Here is an 18,660-nt window from a genome sequence, read left to right as displayed (position 1 = left end):
CAGCATTTGAGATGAACAGGACTATGCTGCCTCTCCTGTGCTCCCAGGACTTGTGGGCACAGACTGTGAGGGCACATTCATGTTTAATTATAATGAAAATGTCCCATAAAGAACAAGAAGGGTGTAAAATCACCATACAAAGATTTAAACTGGAAGCTGGTAAGGTTTTAATAACACAGTGTTCGTGAATTATGCTTCCAATACCACATAAATGTATTACGGGGCTTTAGTTGGTATAAAGCAGTTTATTATGGTTTAATGTATTTGAAATGAGAATGGCTGTACTTTGTGGTAACAGAAATACCAGTTATGAATCAAACTCTTAGTTTACCTCACCTAATGATAACCGCAGTTAAGGCAGATGTTTAAATGCTTAAGTGGTTTCTCTTCAGTTTGTGAAGAGAGACAATATCCATTGCCCGTATTTCCGGCAGTACAGTCAGGGAAGCCTCTCCTTCCTGGGGGACAGGACCCAGCCGAGTGCCCTCATGGAGCCTGTCCTGTCAGGGGGGCAGCTCCTGCCTGTCCCCTGTGCCCTGTGCCGAGCGCCTGCAGCCTCTCCTCACCCCAGGCCATCCCCGACGCGCTCCCGGCCCGGCTGGGCTCGGGAACCTCCTGAGGAGCCGCGGCTGCCCCGACCTGGGCAGCTCCAGAGCGAGGGGAACTGCGGGTGTGAGGAGAAGGCGGGGGAAGGAGCCCTGGGAGCGCCCCGGCCGCAGGGGCAGGGGAGGAGACGCTCCGGGCCCTCAGCAGCCCCGGAGGGCCCGCGGCGGAGCAGACTGAGCCCTGAGGGAGCGGAGCCTGTGGAGGAGGTCCCCACGCAGGGCAGGGCAGGGCAGGGCAGCAGCACAAGCTCTCGGCTGGGGATGGCAGCGGTGCTCGCTCTGTCAGGAGCCGTGGGAATGATCCCTGCAGGAACCCAGCGCGCCGAGCCCACGCTGAAAGCAGGGGCAGCAGCACACACGCTGGGGCTGGCCTGGGCAGCTCCTGTAAAAAGCTGCTCGAGCTTCAGATTCTGCTTCATTACAGGAGGAGAATCTCGGTTCTTACAGTGCAATCACCACCATAAAAAGTTGTGATTTTTTTTTTGTTTGTTTTTTTAAACTCCCATGGTGATGTACTGAGTTCTAGGTCTAGATAGCACCTCTGTAAGAATTAACATGTTAGGGAGAATGTTGAAGAAGGGAGAGTCATATTACAGGACTTTTTAGCTCATTTATAGGGAAGCATGATTCCATTTTAAAAAAAGGCCTCGTCATAATGCTGACCAAAGGGGAGCCATGACAGAGCCTGACAGCTCGGACAGCAGTCCTGACTGCTTCTTTGAGGATTTAAGTAGCAGCCTTCAAACTCAGCACCCATCCCTCTATCTGCTTTAGCTGGAAGTGAGAACATCCAAAATTTGCACAGATGGACACCTTTGGCCTCAGAACAGCTGCCAGCCCTTCAAAAGCCACAGTGATTCTGCTTCCAAGTTCCATCACTGAGAATGCATCCACAATATTGCACATAGATTCAATACTAAATGAAATATTGATTAACCTTTTCAAGTTCTGTTTAACATTTTATCTCAAATTGCCACCAACCGACCCCCTCAATACAACTGGAAAGACTTCAGTCCGTAAATCCATGAAAGATCATAATTAAAAGTTTATTTGCATTGTACATAATTTACACTCTAAATTATCTTGCAATTACAGAGGTACAGGAACTTCTTAAGAAGTATTAAAAGTTTTGAATGTGCATTATCTCCTCGCTCTTACATCAATTATTGTCAGTGACTGAACTTAACTGGCTTTGTATTCTTTATTCTGTACTGTATTTTTTGTAGCTTTCTACCCCAACAGTAAAACTCACTTTCTGGACATCTCAGGTCGCACACTTTAAAGTCCAATGCAACACAAAGCCCTCATTATACTGCAGCATCCCATCTTTAAAAACCCACAGGAGTGCTAACTGAGACCAGCCCCCTGGCCCAGCACAGGGTTTGGGATTTGCCTTCTACGGGCGCCAGCTCCACCTCCAGGTAATTCTATCCACTCCCCACCAAATTCTTTGAAGAAACAATGTGCTGATACATTAAGATCCTCTCTGAATAATAGTCACACTTCTGTCTTATACTATTGCTTCCTCTAAGACTCTAACTTCTCAAGGCCAGAAAAAAATAACAAAACAAAGAAACCCAAAACAAAAGAACCACTAAAAATACACTTTAAAATACATTTTGACATCCTATCAAAGTCTGTTTTCTGTTATGTTAACCACTGGCTGGTCAACATCCTTTCCTGGCTTTAAGGAGAGCAGCTGCCAAGAAATGGCCTTCAACTTGCTTACACTGCAAAGGCTTTTTTAGAGAATTCCCCTGCAAGAGACAAGTTCCAGCTGGATGTTATTTCATGTTATTCCCATATGTAAAACGTTTTAAAGTATATAAGTTATTTGAGCTTTAAGCCAACTGCTAAAATACAAAGACCAAAGCTTCTCCTTTATTAAGAAGACAGTACATTAGTTCTGCTCATCTCTGCTTTTGCTGAAACAAGTGAAGTTACAGCTCCCTTCACATGGCCTTAGCCACTACTCTATTGCACACTCAAGTTCCACCTTATTAGTCAGACATATTTTTTCCAGGAGAAACTCCCATCTGAATGGGAGCCTTAAACAAGAAGGGGTCCCTCCAGCACCCATCTCCTGTCACCCCCTTCTTGCTCATGGGGTAATGAATTTTCACAGTTCTTACAGTTTCATAATTATGGATATAAGCTGTAGGACTTCCTCCTATTTTTAAATAGTGCCAGCTGTCTCAAAAGGTTAAAAAAAAATCACCTCATTGTATGCAGCAGATTAATAAAAATGCTATGCATCAGCAAAACAGGCAATGTGCAGTTCTGCTTGTGGAAGAAGTTATGCAAAGCCTCCTGGTGTCAAGCAGCAAGAACAGCTCTTCTCTTACAGGCAAATCAGGTATTCCAGACATTTAGCACAGCTTTCCCTTGTGTCAGCATCTCCTGTGAACAATCCATCCAAGCAAAGAGGACACACACTTTCCACCTCTCAACAGTGGTACGCTTGAAGAAAGGCACACAGGTTTCAGTCTATATGTGCAGAAAATAAAATGCAATTAGCAGGCAGGAGAGAACAGTAGGAAGGTGCCTCAGACAGGATAAAACTGTAGAAACGTCCCTCAGGCACATCCTTGTTCAGTCATTTTGTTTGCTGGAGTTGTGTGTGTGACACAGGAGTGCTCAAGGCTGGGGGCTCAGAAGGGGTCTGCAGAAGCCTTCCAAATTCCAGAGATGTGCGATGGAGATAGTTCTACATATCCAGAGTCAGCTGAACAAAACAAATTAAATATCACCTTTGCCTTTGTCTGTATTATCAAATATACACAACAAGAAGATCACTGCATCTCAGCAGTCTGTGCTGACACCTCTCAGAAACAAGAAGAACATTCTCAGTTGCATTTCCAATTCTCCTTTTCATCAGCCTCTGAATGGGTGTGCAGCAAATCCTTTGAGGAGAAAGAAAAAGAAAAAAAAAAACAACAGAAATTTCTCTTGTGCCCACTTCTCCTTCATTCCTTAGTACAAGAGGAGGATCAACGAATCCCAACCCATCCTTTTATCCAGAGGACCAGGTAGTGTTACACAGCCCCAACACTACAGTGGATATTTTGTCACCAAGAGCTGCCCTGCTAGATGCCCTATCTGCAGTTTCATCTCTCCTGCCACTACAAGCGTTGATCTTGCTTAGAAAGAAAAAGGAATATCTTGGTGCCCACATCTCTCATCCTGGTTGCACAAGGCAGGCTTTGCTAGTGTGAGGTTTTTCTTTACCTGGCTTAGAAGCTGATGACGTCTCAGGTGTCTGTAGAACTGCAGCACAGCAGGGTCAGCTCTCACTACCTTGGGGTCAAAATCCAGAACACGGAGACCTGCAAGGCTTCGGGCTCGGGAGAGGGCTACGTAAGCCTGCCCACTTTCAAAGACACGAGACAGGGAGATTTCCACACAGTCTAGGGACATGCCCTGTCAAGGGCACAGAGAACTTTGTTACAGAGCAAACAAACCAGAACATTGTGATGTATCAACACTAACCTGCCCTGTGAGTCTGTCCAAGACATCATTTTCAGTAAAAAGTTTTGATTTTAAAAAAAGGGAATCAGTAGAAAGCAAAGGCATTTTTCTACTGTCAGGAAACTTGTAGTAGATAGTAGGATCCACTAACTAACTCCAGGTAGGCTCTTATTGCATGAAACTCCATAAATCCCATCTAATCAACACAGCAGGGAAAGAAATCCTGCTGGTTTCACTCTTAGAAGTTAACTGGAGCAGGCACCGTCCTCGAGCAGTGCTCAGGCAGACCAGAGACTGGGTTTGGGTAAGGCCCGGCCAGCCCTGTCTCATGGGTTGTCCCAGGTGCAGCAGAATTTACAGCATGGCCTAGTTTAAACTGTGGCTTGGGAACAAACCCACAGGTCCCAGGCCTTCAAGACCAGTACTTATCAAGCGTAAAGTCTTCTGGAAAGGAGAGAGTTTTGAAAATATTACACTGTTATATTGAAAAAATCCCCACTGCACATCACCAAAGGGCAAGTCAGGCCCAAAGAGCACAGCTGTGTCTCCAGCAGCTTCCTCAGACCCTGCAGAGCTCAGGGTCCCCAGTGCTTTCAGGGGAACACCATCCTCATCAGCCCACAGTTGTAAATAATGCTGCTCTGTAGTCCAATGCCAACTCTGCAGATGGCAGTGCCCTAAAGGAAACCCCAGTACCACTGACAGCCCCACAAACAAAAGAGATGCTATCTCTCTGCAGCTAGACACATCCTGGAGTTCCTCCCCAACAAGGGCCTTTTAGCTTTCCCTCCTGTTTCACCAGCAGTGCAAGCTCACCCAAGAAATAAGATTTATAATGGTGTAAAAGTCTATAGACAGCTGTATAAGAACACCCACCTGACTCTTGTGAATGGAAATGGCCCATGCCAATTTTAAAGGTAATTGCTGACGACTCAGATGAACTCCTGATGGTCCTTTGATGATCCATTTCTCCATTTTTATGAGCTGTGTGACCCCACAGAGAAACCTGACCTTAGGCAGCCCTGTAGGAATGGAAGCAGGAAAGAAGGACAGATGTATTCCTGACACTCAACAGCCAGGATATCAAGCAGCTTAAGAATACCTTTTTTCTACCTAAACCAAACCTAAATCCACAGACAGTTAATAGCATGTACTGAAATGATGTTTCCTAGTAGCGGAACACACCTACTTAAGCAGGAGAATTAAAAGCAGGTATTTTACCAGTTGAGATGCAGAGAAAAAAATACATTTTGCAGGTAGCAGAACATTATTCTTTGAGAAAAACAAAAATCCATCAAAACTTGGTTCAACAGAACAGGAAATTCAAATGAGCATACACATTTACACACAGAATACAGAACACAAGAGGCCTACAGATAGCTATAGCTGATGCAGTACATGACATCACAGCTCATGAGAGCCACAAGCTTGCAGAGATCTCTCTGCTTTCCCTCAAATTATTACCAAGCTGTAAACAAAATTAAGAAGTCATCAGCCACCAATGACAAACTGTTTTGTTATTTTCCCACTTTCTTCAACAAAAGATCAAAATACTTACTTACCCTTCTGTTCACTTTCAAACCCTACAACAACACCTCGTGCCCCATTCACCAGCCCTTGAGATACGTCCAGGTTCTTTGCTAACATCACCTACAGAGGAAATGAAAAATCTTTAATGCACTGCTTCTACAGCCTCTTCAGCTACCTGCAGCTAAACTTCTTGCCAGAAAGTACAAGCACATCAGGCTGATTTGGCAAAATCATCTTATCCTGCCTATTGCAGCACCATCTCCAATTTGATTGGAATTATTTCACAGCCTTTGCTTCCTATGATTCCTAACTACATCATTTTACAGCACTGAACAATTTACTTGAGCTATTTCTGTCCACACCTGTGAGCTCAGATCGAGGGAGCATTTTCCCCTTCACCAGACATCACCAGCCTATGCATATACAGATTTTGGGAACAGCTAAGGAACAAGTTTCCAAAGCAAACAGTGCTACTACTACTAAGTACAATCCTACATCCTTTCCACCCTGACAGCCCTAGGTCAGAGCTAGGTGCCCAGTCCAGCAAACACAGCAAGCTGTGCCATACATTTACAGGAGGGGAAGGCTGCTGTACCTGCAGCTGACACTGCAGGCAAGGACTGCTTGTGCTCTCTGCTAGTGGAAAGCTCCTAAATTTGATTGGACGTGTCTGTCAAAGTCATAGCAATCACCACTGCCCTCAAGACATGGGCCTGAACTCATCCTCTGTCTGGATAAGATTCTAAGCAGAAAAGATATAAAGATAAGGATAGAGTCTTCTCTTGGCCTGGCATAGCCATTCTAGACTAAATTTGCATTCTATATATTAATCTACTCTATACATTTCTCTGATATTCCTCCATTTTTCTTATGCCATTTGATCTGGTCTATCACACATGTATGCACACACACTTACCTGAGCTCCAAGCTTCAGCTCAACTCTACCACCCACAGGACACTGAGCATCAATTAACTTCACTAGCATTGGGTCACTGTCCAAAGCCTCAAACACGTGCACTTCTCCTGTTAAGGAAAGAAGGACAGAACTTATAACTGTTGAACATATTCTACCCAGCATTCTGGGAGGGAGAGGTTCAGCATTTATTTCTAACAGCAAATCCTCTTTTAACGTGTTCTGGTCTGCTGCTAGGACATCCTCATGCAAATCTTGTCACATCTAACAGCAGAGAGCTCACTATTGCCTCTCTTCCCTAAATAACTTCCAGAGCATGAAAAAGCACAGGGATGAAAAGTCAGCAGTAAATAAGAACTGAGCAGACAGCATTTTGAGCAGTTTCACACACTACCAACACCAGATCTCCAAAGCAGACTACGGAAAAATCCAAGGGCCAGCAAAGGAGGGAAAAAATTAAATAGCCTTTAATTCAAGTCATGGTTGGATAGAGCATGGCCTTTCTAAGATGTTATAGAAAGAAAAAGCAGGGGTGTGGATGAAATAAACTACCCAAGCTACCTCACAGGAAGCAATGAGCTTGCTGTCTCTTACAAACCAAACAGTAACATTGTGGATTTTAAAACAAAATTGTGAAGATTTTCCCCAGTCACCTCAACTCCAACACACAGAGCTTGGACTGGTGCTGCTGTGCATGACAGAACACTGGTCCCACCTGACACCCCAGAGCCCCATTGCATCCACGCAGAGCTCAGCCCCAAAGCCAGCATTTCCTCCACCAAGTTCACCTGGCAGCTGTTGCAAGCGTCTCTCATTGGTTATTTCTACATCGTCTTTATGGGTGCAGAGCCTCGTAGCCAGGATCCCGTCCCGCTCAGACCTGTGAGCAGCCGTCTGCATCAGCTGTCTGGTCACCTCCTCTGTGCACCTGACAGCCAGGAAAAGGGAATTCTTTAAAGTGATCAGGAACAGGCTGAGCAGCAGTAACCTCCACACAGCTAGATCAATCTGGGCAAGCTACAGGCCTCCAGAGAGGACAGAGAAAGGTACCTGCATAAAGTCAGAGAGCAGAGCCAGTGTGTGCCCCAGCCCTGCCCGGGCCACTGCCAGCTAGGGATCCTCTGAATTAATTCACAGACATTGCAGAGGGACCCTAGGAATTGTCTTCCATTACCAGAGCAGCATATGTGAAACCTGTCTACGTTAAGGCACTTATAGCTTTTGCCCACAGCTACACATTCCTGGCAGAACCCACAAGAGTGACAAACTGCTCTTTCCTCTGCTCCATCACTTGGGAGCAGGGATTACAAAGAGAGATGATCATCTCCTCACCTGCCTAAACGAATTGCACTGAGGAGTGAGACAAAGGTCTTGTCAGTCTGTCTCCGCACTTCAGTCAGCTCCATATTTATGTGGATGCATTTCCTCCAGCTTTTTGCCTGGAAAAATCATTCTCTTGTTAAGGAAGAGGCAGACTTGAAGTATGAGAATGAGTTTAGGAACCATTTTGTACCTGGAAGCAGAACTTGGTTTCTTCATTAGCCTTGCAGACTGGGGGTAGCTGTAAGAAATCTCCACAGATAATTAGCTGAATTCCTCCAAAAGGCTCATCCCGTTTTCTGACTGCCCTGGAAGGGATGGAAGAGAAGTTTTCAGTGTCCTCTGGAATCTGGACATAGTCAGGTCCCAGAAGTTACTTCTTAATCTATAAGTATATTCAGACCTAGACAGCCTGCAGTGAAAGATGTTTATCCCCAGCCACCTCAGAAGAACTCAAATAATTAAGCAATGCTCATACAAGACATTAAATTTGCTTTGCTTACCTACCCTAGAGGTCATTATCAGTCTGGTTCTTTAGTGGCTGTTATCCTACAGCTACTTCTCTCTGCCAAGAGACCTTTTGGGCACAGCTGTATATTCTGGACTCAGTTCTATGACAGCACTTAGCTCAGGAGATGGAGAGAACAATCAAAACAGCCATAGCTGTGAGTGAGGAGTGACATGACCTAAACCTGTCTCATGATAAGGATCGACCCAGATGCTATGATTTCATGCTTCCTTACAGTCCTGTACCAGCAGCTGCCTTGTATCCCTTCACAAAACTAAAGAAAGGAAGCAGACTGGAAGTTTATGGAAATTAAATTCTGCTAGTTTGACCTGACAATTGCTCACCTTGCCACTGCCTCCAGCTTGTCAAAGAATTTGCCATCCACCATTGAGATCTCATCAATAATTAAGTGCTGGCAGGCCAGCCAATGCTGGCGCACTCCCGGCCTCTCTGCCAGCTGAATGCACTGCTCCAGTGGAGCCTTCCCAGAGCCGATCCCTGTCACAGCACAAAAAAGCAATGCTTTAGGGTGCTGCTGATTCTTTGGAAAGGGAGTAAGAGCTCCCAGCCCGGCCGTCGGGCAGGCCATCACCTGCAAAGGCGTGGAGAGTAGTGCCCCCGATGTGACAAGCTGCCACTCCCGTGCTGGCTGTAGGGTAGGTGACATTCGGAGGGAGGGAGCCCACGATCCTCTTCAGCAGGAACGACTTCCCAGTCCCTTCGAGGGAGAAGCAGCAAGTCAACAAGGGCCGGGACTTCCCCCGGGGAGTCGATGAGAGCCGCCGGGGCCCCTCACCTGCAGAGCCGGTGAAGAAGATGCTCTTTCCGCTCCGCACGGCGCGCAGCACCGCCTCCTGCTCCGCCGAGAGCCTCGCCGGGGGCCGCCTCTCCGCGCGGGGCACCTGCGGGACAGGCCGGGGTGCGCTGTGAGGGCGGCGCCGCTACCCGGGGCCGCCCCCTCGCCCCGGGACTCACCTCGGCCGGGCGCTCACCCCGCTCCTCGCCGGCGCGGCGGCGGCCGGGGCCGCACGGCAGGTCCCGCTCCTGCACCGGGCTGATGACGGAGAAGGACGGCGGCGGCCGGTCCAGCAGGCGGGGGCGGGGCGGCGCGTCCTGCGAGCCGGCGGCCACCTTGAGCCGCAGGAGGCGGAGGAAGCGGCGCAGCGCGTCCGGGGGGCAGTCAGACAGCAGCACCTGGGCGCCGTCCGGGGCTACCCGCACCGCCGCCCGCCCCTCGCCCGCGAACCGCGTGAAGAGCCTCACGGCGTCTCCGGCCAGCACGAAGCTCAGCACCGCGGCCGCCGCGCCGCTGCCGCCGGCCACCCGCAGCACGGGCTGCCGCAGCTCGTTGCGGCCCAGCAGCACGGTCGCGTCCCGCATCAGGCGGCGGCGCGGGCCGAGCCCGCCCGGCAGCGGCTGCTCCACGGCCGCCGTGCAGCGCAGCTCCGCCGCCTCCATCGCCCCACCGGCCGTTCAAACGCGCCGCGTGCGCCGCCGCCAATCAGCGCCGGGGGCTTTAACTCGGCGGCCAATGGGAGCGGGAAGGGCGGGGCGGGAGGCGGAGCGGCGGGCGGGCCAATGAGCGGCCCCGGCGGCGGCACGCGGGCGTTGCCCCGGAGCGGCGTGGCCATGGCTGCCCGCAGCGGGAGGGAGGCGCCGGATGCGGTGCAGAACCGGCTGCACGCCGAGCGCGCCAGGCGGGAGCACCGCTTCCAGCTGCTCTTCACGCAGTACACCGTGAACCCCTTCCGTCCCAGTGAGGCCCCGCGGCCGCAGGGAACTGCCGTAAAGCCCCGCGGGCGAGACAAGCCGTGAGGGGAGTGGGGGGTGCCGGAGGCAGGGACGAGCAGCTGCAGCCAAGCGCGGCAGCAGTGGGCAGTGAGAAGGGAAAGCTGGAAAGGGCAACTGCTGGGCTTCCCTTTTGCCTGAGGAACCGGGCTGCACACTCACATTTGCCCAGGTGGTGCCTTGAGTAACTACGTAGCAGTGAGACAACTATTTAGGATGTGGAACTTAAAAATTCTGTGTTACACAGAACTCTGTGTTACACGGAGAAAAGATGAGGCAGAGGGCCCAAACACTACACCGTGTTCCTTCAGGTCCTGATCTGCTTTCTACCTACCAATTCAGTCTGTGCTAGCACAGGCAGGTGATGTGAGTAGATTCTTTCAGGTCTAGGTTTTGCAATAAAACAACGAAGGAAAATAATTTCCTGAGACTTGGCTCTCTGCAGGCCACCCCTTGGGTGGGGTGGGACTCTGATATGGTAAGCACAGGCAGCATCCTCTTGAAGGGCCTTTAGCACACTTAATGCCCTTCCCTTGCTAGAAGTTGCCATTAATCAGGATTTCTAACTAATTTTCTTCTATGCACATGCAGTTCAAGAATACATTCTCTGTACCTGGCTTTGATTCCAAATTCACATTAAAGTCATTCACCTGTCTCATTTCTTTGCAGTTCACAGGGTCACTAGGAAGCCAATGTCTTGGCACGAGAACGTACAGGAGCCCATAGATGGTAAGAAGTCTCTGAAAAGCTTGCGGTAACTACATAAGAAAATTATTAACACATAACATTTGCTAACTGTAATCATGTATGTGGAAACACCTCTGTGACCACATAAGTTAAACTCATTTATGGTTTTTTTTTGTAAAGCAGGTTCTTTTCCACTTTAAGGCCCTTTCCCACTACTTTCCATTTTCAGCACAAGTTTGCATCCATGCAACTACACTCTTATTTTTGTTTTTAATTAAAATATATAAAAACTATAAAATATATAAAATTCCTTATATTTGTACTATAACTTTTTGGCTGAGAATCTCAAGCTCTCAGGGGAAAACAAAAATACCTAGAAACATGTTCTACATGTACATGTTGCCTGCCATTGCAGATTCTACCTAACCACCACAAAGTTAAACTGCTGAAATGACTGCCTGGTCTTACTTTAGAGCACTGTTAACAAGAGCCCTTATAGCAGCTGCTCCCTTATTTCTAGCATGCTGATTTTGTCTAAAAACCTTCATGGGTCAGGTGAGGTTGGCCTGCTCTGTTCAAGGACTGGGGACAGTAGAAAAACAAACCAGGGAAAGGCTGCAGGTCTCAGGCAACTGAGAAAGTTGAGAGCTGGCATGGAGCACTGGTTTGTACTAGATGTGTAGGAAAAGTAAGATTCTGCAGCAGAGTAGACAGGAAATACCACAATTAACAGGCTAGTACTGTCAGGCAAATCTTGAAACTTCCTCAGGAACAATTCTAGTAGAAACATCACCATGCATTCTGACAATATTATTCACAGAAGCACAGAGGCTGCCTCTACCTTTGGTGTTCTAGTTGTTGCTTGGACAGTGTTACGATGTCCCATTCTAGCACATGTCCACAGGTGACTGATTTTTAAACACACTTTCATTTGTTTTTGTGTCTCCTTAAACCACAGATGAATTCCTGAATCTTCTTCACCGTGCAGCAGTGGTGCCAAGAGAGAAATACTCAGAGCCACAAACTGAAAGCCAAGAAATTGGCTGGCATACAACACCTTTGGTGAGTAGGATGCTTAAAGACTCAGCTCTTTACAGAGACGTTAACCCTGCCGCACTGAAAAATATTCATGCAGGAGAACAATTTGTGATAAACAAGGAAAACAAGAATTACAGGGAATGAGCAGAACTGTTCACAGGAAACCATTTTTTTAAAATTTACACCTAAGAAGACTCTTCACAGTGGCACAGACTTGTGAACAGGGAAGCAGTACACTTCCCCTGGGAAACCTGACTGCAAAGCATCTAGTGACAGTGACAGCACACTGCCAAATGCCACAGGGGTACTCAGGGCTGTTTATTAAAGCATTCAGCCATGAGAAATGGTGTAGTGAGCAATGTGAAGTGACGTACAGAAGTACTGTGAAAAGAAACGTGCTGCTGCACAGCATCTTTCAAACCAATTGCAAGCAGAACCATAGAATTAATAATCATGTCACTATACCCAAAGCAGATACACCAGTGAGGATTCATCTGGGGAAGTGTGAACAGGAAGAAAAGAAATATGATTAAGAAGCTGAGACATCAATCATATCTGACAAACAGCTGTGATGATGACTGGCTTTGTGGATTAGTGTTTTGGGAAAGGCAAATTTTGGCCTGTTATAAAGAAAACTAAAATAAATAAGAAAGTAAGTCAGTCTTTGTTGACTTTTCATATTATACATCAAGTAAGGTAGTTACTCATGACAAAGGTAGAGAAAGACATCCCAGCTGGGCTCTGTGGTATTAAGGAACTGCTGGTAGGCCTAGTCTGACAGAGCAGAAGCAATTAAACTTGTGTGTAGGGGAGCAAGTTCAACTTTTAGACTCAGAACTCATGATGCTGTTTAATTTGTTAAGTTTTCCTTTTTTGGCAGTTTGACCATGACAGAGCAGTGAACAGTACAGTGGTACCCTGCTCTTCTGTCATTTGGCCATTTCTCAGCAGTGGAACACCATGCATCACTGTCCCCAGAAGGGACTACTACTACTAGTTGTAGTAAAAGTACACGACTGTTTGTCATTTTTGTTTCCCAGGTTCCTTTTGACCGCACTGATATCAGATTCTACTTCCCACGCCAGACAACTGAGATCACCATCCATGGCTACCCTGCACCACTAAAGACTAGTACAGGGGGAAAGCCACAGATAGAATCTGAATGACATCTAATGTGTTAGGCCCTGCTCGTTATCTAGCAAGTGCAGCAGATTTCTAGGGAGAGACAATAGAGAAGAGAAAACTTTCATCTGTCCAGATTTGCAACCTGTGACACAAATAAACCTATCTGTAAGGCTCTGCATTCGTCTCACTGCTGTTTCTACATCCATCTACACAAATAGTCTAAAAAAACATTACAACATCTCAAAAAGCTTGAGACTTCTTATTCTGACATAGGCAACATGACCCGGAACTCAAAGTCACCAACTTCATCTTAACCTTAGTGGTGTAAAAAGCTGTCAGAATGAAGAGAACAAAGGGCAGGCTTCAGCCACAATTCACTGAACAGCTAAACAGGAGTTACACATACTTCTGTGCAAACCATTTAATGCGTTCACACACCAAAGGTTTAAGTAGAAAACAACCCTTCAACAAAACAGACAGCAAGAAGAAATTAGTGATAAGGCACTGGTTTCCACTGACTTTTTTTCTTTGCCACTGCAAAGCATCCAGCTTGCTCCACAGTTAGCTGCTTGATGACAGCAGAAACACATCTTGCAACACAAAGAAACACAGGAACCCCACTAGGGAGCACAGTTCTCTCAGCGGGCTCGGTTCTTCATTTTCTGTCTTGCTCTCTTTCCAGGTCTCTTCTGCAAAAAAAAAAAAGAGGACAGATTCAGATCTTTAGTTTCATGATCTCCTTCTTTGTTCTAGCTCAATAGCCTAGGAAAGATACCAAGGAGAGGGTATTTGTCAGAACATCTGGAGAGGGAGATTTTGCCACACAGGTAGCAAACAGCACTTTTTAATTCCCCTTCTTATTTTCCTGCTGATACCAAACCACTGTCCCCAACACTGTTAGTAACTCAATTATGCTTAGCTCCCAAAGACAGGCATCACTTCCAGATGCTGGAGGCACCCATCATGCACTTCTCTCTCCCTACCAGACATGGCCTGGCTTCCTAGCCAACCAGGATCATTTTCTTGCAACATTTTACTTACATTAAGGGCTTTTTTCCCTCCTTTTCCTCCTTTTCTTGGGCCTTTGTTGTGAGCCACTTTTGCCTGGAAGCTGGATACATCATTAAAGCTCTCCTTTGTGTTCCACTTTGAGCCCTTCTTCTTCCCACCAAAACCGAACTTCTGATTTTTGTATCGTCTTTTGGCATTTGGTCTGAAAAACAACAACCAGCATCACTGCCTCCGTTCCTTGTTTCAGGAAGCTCTCAAGACACACATATATATACACTTATCTCCCATCAACCATCATAAACCTTTCCCCTCTTAACAAAGATGCAGAAATTAGTACATTTCAGTCTCCGTTCCATTTTAACCATACTGTTCTTCTCTTTAGGGACAGAAAGCCACCTTGGACTTACTTTAAACAGAACAGTTTTCTTGTTCCCCAAAACTATCCCCTAAAAAGACTGAAGAAATCAGACATTCTGTGTTTAACTGTCTTTCGTTTCTGGTCTCACCCCTTCTTTGCCCGTTGATTTGCGTTGCCTTTTTTATTCCCTTGAGATGACGTCTGCTCTTCCTCTAGAAAGTCCAGCTTGTCAGAGAGACCTGCAAGAGCAAAAATATCACAGCTACACCTCAGAAAATACAGATTTTCAGTCTAAGCAAGTAACAACAGGTCACCCTCCCTGAAGAACAGCTGCTTGGGAAGCTTTTCACTGCCACCAGCACACAATTGTGCACAGCAGCAGCTTCCCAGCCTCAAGGCCCAGACGCAGTGACCACATCACACTGCCCTATGCTGCTCACACACCGCTCCTGCCCTCACACATTTGCTTTCTAAGACAAGTTGACTTTACCTTTCTGGTATTTCTTGACTGCATTCAACATATTTTTCTTCTCCTTTTGTCTCCTCTGCAGAACCTCAACTTGCACCTGAGATTAGAAGCAGAATGTTAGCGCTGTTCCTTGCAGTGTCCCATACTTTTTTTTTTTAAGGAATCCTATCTTTTTTTTCTGTTTTCCTTCAGAGCAGCTAGACAGAAGACTAGACAGATTCTGTGTGTTTTAGCCAGACTCCTGTGGTCTCACTTTTCCAGCTCCCCACTCTAAATTCTTGTCACAGATCCTTTTCCACATATCCCTTTTGTAGCTCCTCACCTTCTTGCCATATTTTCTCATTGCACGGAGTTGTTTTGCTTTCTCAGACCTTTCCATTGCTTCCTGTTTACTCTTAAGTTTCTGTCGAATCTAGTTAGAGAACAGAAAAAAAAAAACTTATCAGTAACACCAACGAAAAAAAGAGAATCTTAAAATTTCTGTGCGGTCCTGAAGTCAGCGTTTGTGACCTATCTATGAGTGTAAAAAAGAAAATATCTCTCAATCAGATAATGACTATAAGGCATACCATCCTCTCAGCTCAAGGAACAGTTAGTACAGAAATTCCTGAAGTGATCTATAGTGAAAATCTGGCTAAAAAGACAAAACTCACACAAGAGAGAGCCCTATAATGTGCTCTAATGGAATTGAGTGTATCTTGTCAGTCTGAGAGTCTATTTGGGTGTATAAAGAAGACTTGATAGTTTATTTCTTCTCATTATTAAAAGTAAACCACTGAAGAAAAGTCAACAGTCCTGTAGAGAACATCTTTTCTGTTCCCTCCGTGTCCACATTTTTATAAGGATGGTGCCTTATGAAGAATTACAAAGATTTCAACACAGATCTTCATGATTCAGTCTAGTGACTCCGGTAGGAGATAAAAACTGGTTTTCAATGGAAGTCAGCAAAAGAGGAGAACAGTCGTGCAGGATTGACTTAAGCCTTAGTGTGAGCTAATTATCGTTCTTCATCTTATCTAGAAAGGTTCCATCACAAAGCAAACCAGTGACCCAATGACACATGAACCTTCAAACTACACTCCAGCTCATGTTTGTTTAATTTATACAATTTTTCCAAATCTAAACCAAAAATACAGTTCCATTTTGAACAAAGACTACAGTCAGGAAGAAAATGTGTGAAAGTCTTATTTCCAATCTAATTTTCTATCCAAAACAGATTCATTCAGTAATTTACAGTTTAAAATCACAGAAAACCACAATACACTGGCAATAAACAAAAGGTGATACTTAAATAGAAAAAAAAGGATTGCATTAAAGCCACAGTCAACTGCAAGTTTTATGAGAAAGAGCAAAAACACAGGCAGCTTTACATCCACTGTTACACATACTAAGAAAAATTCTCCCTTTTTAATATTAAATACATTCAGGAAAAAGTATAAATCATGCTTTTCTACTTTATCATCCAACCTATTATAAAAATCCCCACATTGCATTGAAATACCTAAACAAAATGAAACCTCCTGCAACAAACCCAATCATTGTCACAGGAATCAGAAAAGAGATGACCATCAGCACTCACACATCACACCTTAAATTTAATCTCTACCACAGACTAAAACGCACACATTACAGGAAAGAAAGACATTAATTGCATGTACCTTCTGCATCTGTTGGTCTGATTTGGCCATCTCTGCAAAGTAATCATCCGGCCTCCTCGTGGGAACCTGCAGCTTCCGCAGCCGAGGGAGGGCTTCCAGGACAGCGGCCTGCGCCTGCCGGTAGCTGGGAGAGAGCACAGCACCGCCGTCACTGCACCGCTGTCACTGCACCACTGCCACTGCACTGCTGACACCGCACCGCTGACACTGCACCGGCGCTGCCACTGCACCGCTGACACTGCACCGCTGACACTGCACCGGCTCTGCCACTGCACCGCTGACACTGCACCGCTGACACTGCACCGGCTCTGCCACTGCACCGCTGACACTGCACCGCTGACACTGCACCGGCACTGTCACTGCACCGCTGACACTGCACCGCTGACACTGCACCACTGTCACTGCACTGCTGACACCGCACCGCTGACACTGCACCGGCACTGCCACTGCACCACTGACACTGCACCGCTGACACTGCACCACTGTCGCTGCACCGCTGTCACTGCACCACTGCCACTGCACTGCTGACACTGCACCGCTGACACTGTACTGCTGTCACTGCACCGCTGACACTGCACCGCTGACACTGCACCACTGTCACTGCATCAGCTCTGCCACAGCACCACTGCCACAGCACCAGCTCTGCCACAGCAACGCTGTCACTGCACCGCTGTCACTGCACCGCTGTCACTGCACCGCTGTCACTGCACCGCTGTCACTGCACCGCTGTCACTGCACTGCTGCCACTGCACCACTGTAACTGCCCCACTGTCACTGCACCGCTGTCACTGCACCGCTGTCACAGCAACACTGCCACTGCACCGCTGCCACTGCACCACTGTCCCTGCACCACTGTCCCTGCACCGGCCCTGTCCCTGCATGTCGGGCACCTCACAGTGCTGACACAAACTGCTCACACCAGCACGCTGATACTGGCATCTAGCAAGCATTGGTCTGGAATTATATCAACATTCTGTGATATACATCCAGTGCACAGAAAGCAGCTGAGGTGCCAGTATAGTACTAACATTTACATCTTGCTCATATGCATTTCTCTGATTTCCAGTTAGAGGTTTTTTTTAATGTTGGAATATAAAAGGCAAAGCAAAACCAGAGAACCATAAGAGCACCAAAACAAACTCAGAAAGAAAAATCCGCATCCTGTGTTAAAGTGTTAGTCCTGCAATCAAGGAGCTTTTAAAATAAACTTCTCAGCAAAGGATGAAATCTGCTATGAAGAGGGAAGTTATTTCTTTTCAGCCCCACAGCAGTTAAATATACTAGCACTATTTTGTAGTTATTCTGGAAGACATTCAGAGCCATCGAATGTAAAACAACACGGCCCATGAGTACCACAGTGACAGCCAGTGTAGCAGACTGTAGCACACTAGTGAAACATCACTCCAAAAACACAGCAACACACGGGGACACTCACATGAAATCTCTTTTTGACACTTACAAGCTCATCTCTCTCTGGAAATCGTTCTCAGGGTCAACGGCCTCAGACGTGGAAGCACTCTGAGCAGCGGGGTCCGTGACCGGGCCCAGGGTCACGTCCAGCCTTTCCACCCACGTGAGCTGCTGCCTGAACTCGGCCAGGCACTGCTTCAGGCCGTCCTGTGAAAGGAGCACGGCTCAGCACAGCTCCGCACGGACCGATCCGCACGGCTGGCCCGGCTCAGTGTCCCCGTCACACCGCGGGGGTGACACACCCGAACCCTCCCCGCAGGGCAGGGCACCGGAGCCCGCCCGCCCCGACCCCGACTCCGCCGAGCCTCCTGCGCCCCGCACTCGGCGCTGGGGCCGCGGGCCTGGCCCGGGCTGTCCCCGGCCCCGCACTCCGCTCACCGCGTCATTGCGCCGCTTCGGCCGCTCCTCCAGCACCACGTTGAGCCCCGGCTTCAGCGCGCCCCTCGCGAAGGCCTCCTGGAGCTGTGGGAGAGTTCGGTCAATCCGCGCCGCCGGCACCGGGGGGCATTCCCCACCGGCCTCGCCACCGCGGCCACGGGCTCACCTCCGAGTCCGAGAGCGAGGAATCCTCCGAGTCCGAGCCGGAGTCCGAGAAGGAGCCGCGCCGCGCCACCGCTGCCGCCATCGCTGCCGCCGCGTGCGCCGCTTCCGGCCGCGTGCGCCGCCGCTTCCGGGGCCGCCGGGGCCGCGGTCACCACGGCGACAGCGGCGG

At 47.7% G+C, this 18,660-nt stretch overlaps 3 protein-coding genes across 4 annotated transcripts; 1 reads left to right on the top strand and 2 right to left on the bottom strand.

The window, feature by feature from the left end:
- Positions 1-1,638: 1,638 nt before the first annotated feature.
- Positions 1,639-9,916, bottom strand: PIF1 (PIF1 5'-to-3' DNA helicase). Of its 2 annotated transcripts, XM_063407301.1 has the most exons (12): positions 9,320-9,916; positions 9,141-9,246; positions 8,937-9,062; positions 8,689-8,842; positions 8,030-8,144; positions 7,849-7,955; positions 7,305-7,444; positions 6,520-6,626; positions 5,636-5,723; positions 4,950-5,095; positions 3,834-4,025; positions 1,639-3,508 (listed from the first exon to the last, which is right to left on the bottom strand). In XM_063407301.1, the coding sequence occupies exons 1-12, from the start codon at positions 9,800-9,802 to the stop codon at positions 3,452-3,454; spliced, it is 1,821 nt and encodes a 606-aa protein (XP_063263371.1). In that variant the 5' UTR covers positions 9,803-9,916; the 3' UTR covers positions 1,639-3,451. The 2 variants fall into 2 exon arrangements, with proteins under 2 accessions (XP_063263371.1, XP_063263370.1); XM_063407300.1 differs by having other exon boundaries at positions 8,937-9,246.
- Positions 9,917-9,931: 15 nt separating this feature from the next.
- On the top strand, positions 9,932-13,211 carry CFAP144 (cilia and flagella associated protein 144). Its single transcript, XM_063407303.1, has 4 exons — positions 9,932-10,100; positions 10,802-10,861; positions 11,778-11,881; positions 12,898-13,211. Exons 1-4 carry the CDS (start codon positions 9,974-9,976, stop codon positions 13,021-13,023), a joined length of 417 nt encoding a protein of 138 aa, XP_063263373.1. The 5' UTR covers positions 9,932-9,973; the 3' UTR covers positions 13,024-13,211.
- A 174-nt stretch (positions 13,212-13,385) lies between these two features.
- Positions 13,386-18,652, bottom strand: EBNA1BP2 (EBNA1 binding protein 2). Its single transcript, XM_063407302.1, has 9 exons — positions 18,493-18,652; positions 18,327-18,410; positions 17,938-18,095; positions 16,479-16,602; positions 15,143-15,232; positions 14,842-14,917; positions 14,500-14,590; positions 14,024-14,195; positions 13,386-13,671 (listed from the first exon to the last, which is right to left on the bottom strand). Exons 1-9 carry the CDS (start codon positions 18,571-18,573, stop codon positions 13,621-13,623), a joined length of 927 nt encoding a protein of 308 aa, XP_063263372.1. The 5' UTR covers positions 18,574-18,652; the 3' UTR covers positions 13,386-13,620.
- Positions 18,653-18,660: the final 8 nt, after the last annotated feature.

This window comes from Prinia subflava, chromosome 10 (genome assembly GCF_021018805.1).
Source record: "Prinia subflava isolate CZ2003 ecotype Zambia chromosome 10, Cam_Psub_1.2, whole genome shotgun sequence".
Classification (NCBI taxonomy): domain Eukaryota; kingdom Metazoa; phylum Chordata; class Aves; order Passeriformes; family Cisticolidae; genus Prinia; species Prinia subflava.
This window is presented reverse-complemented; position numbering and strand designations above follow the sequence as displayed.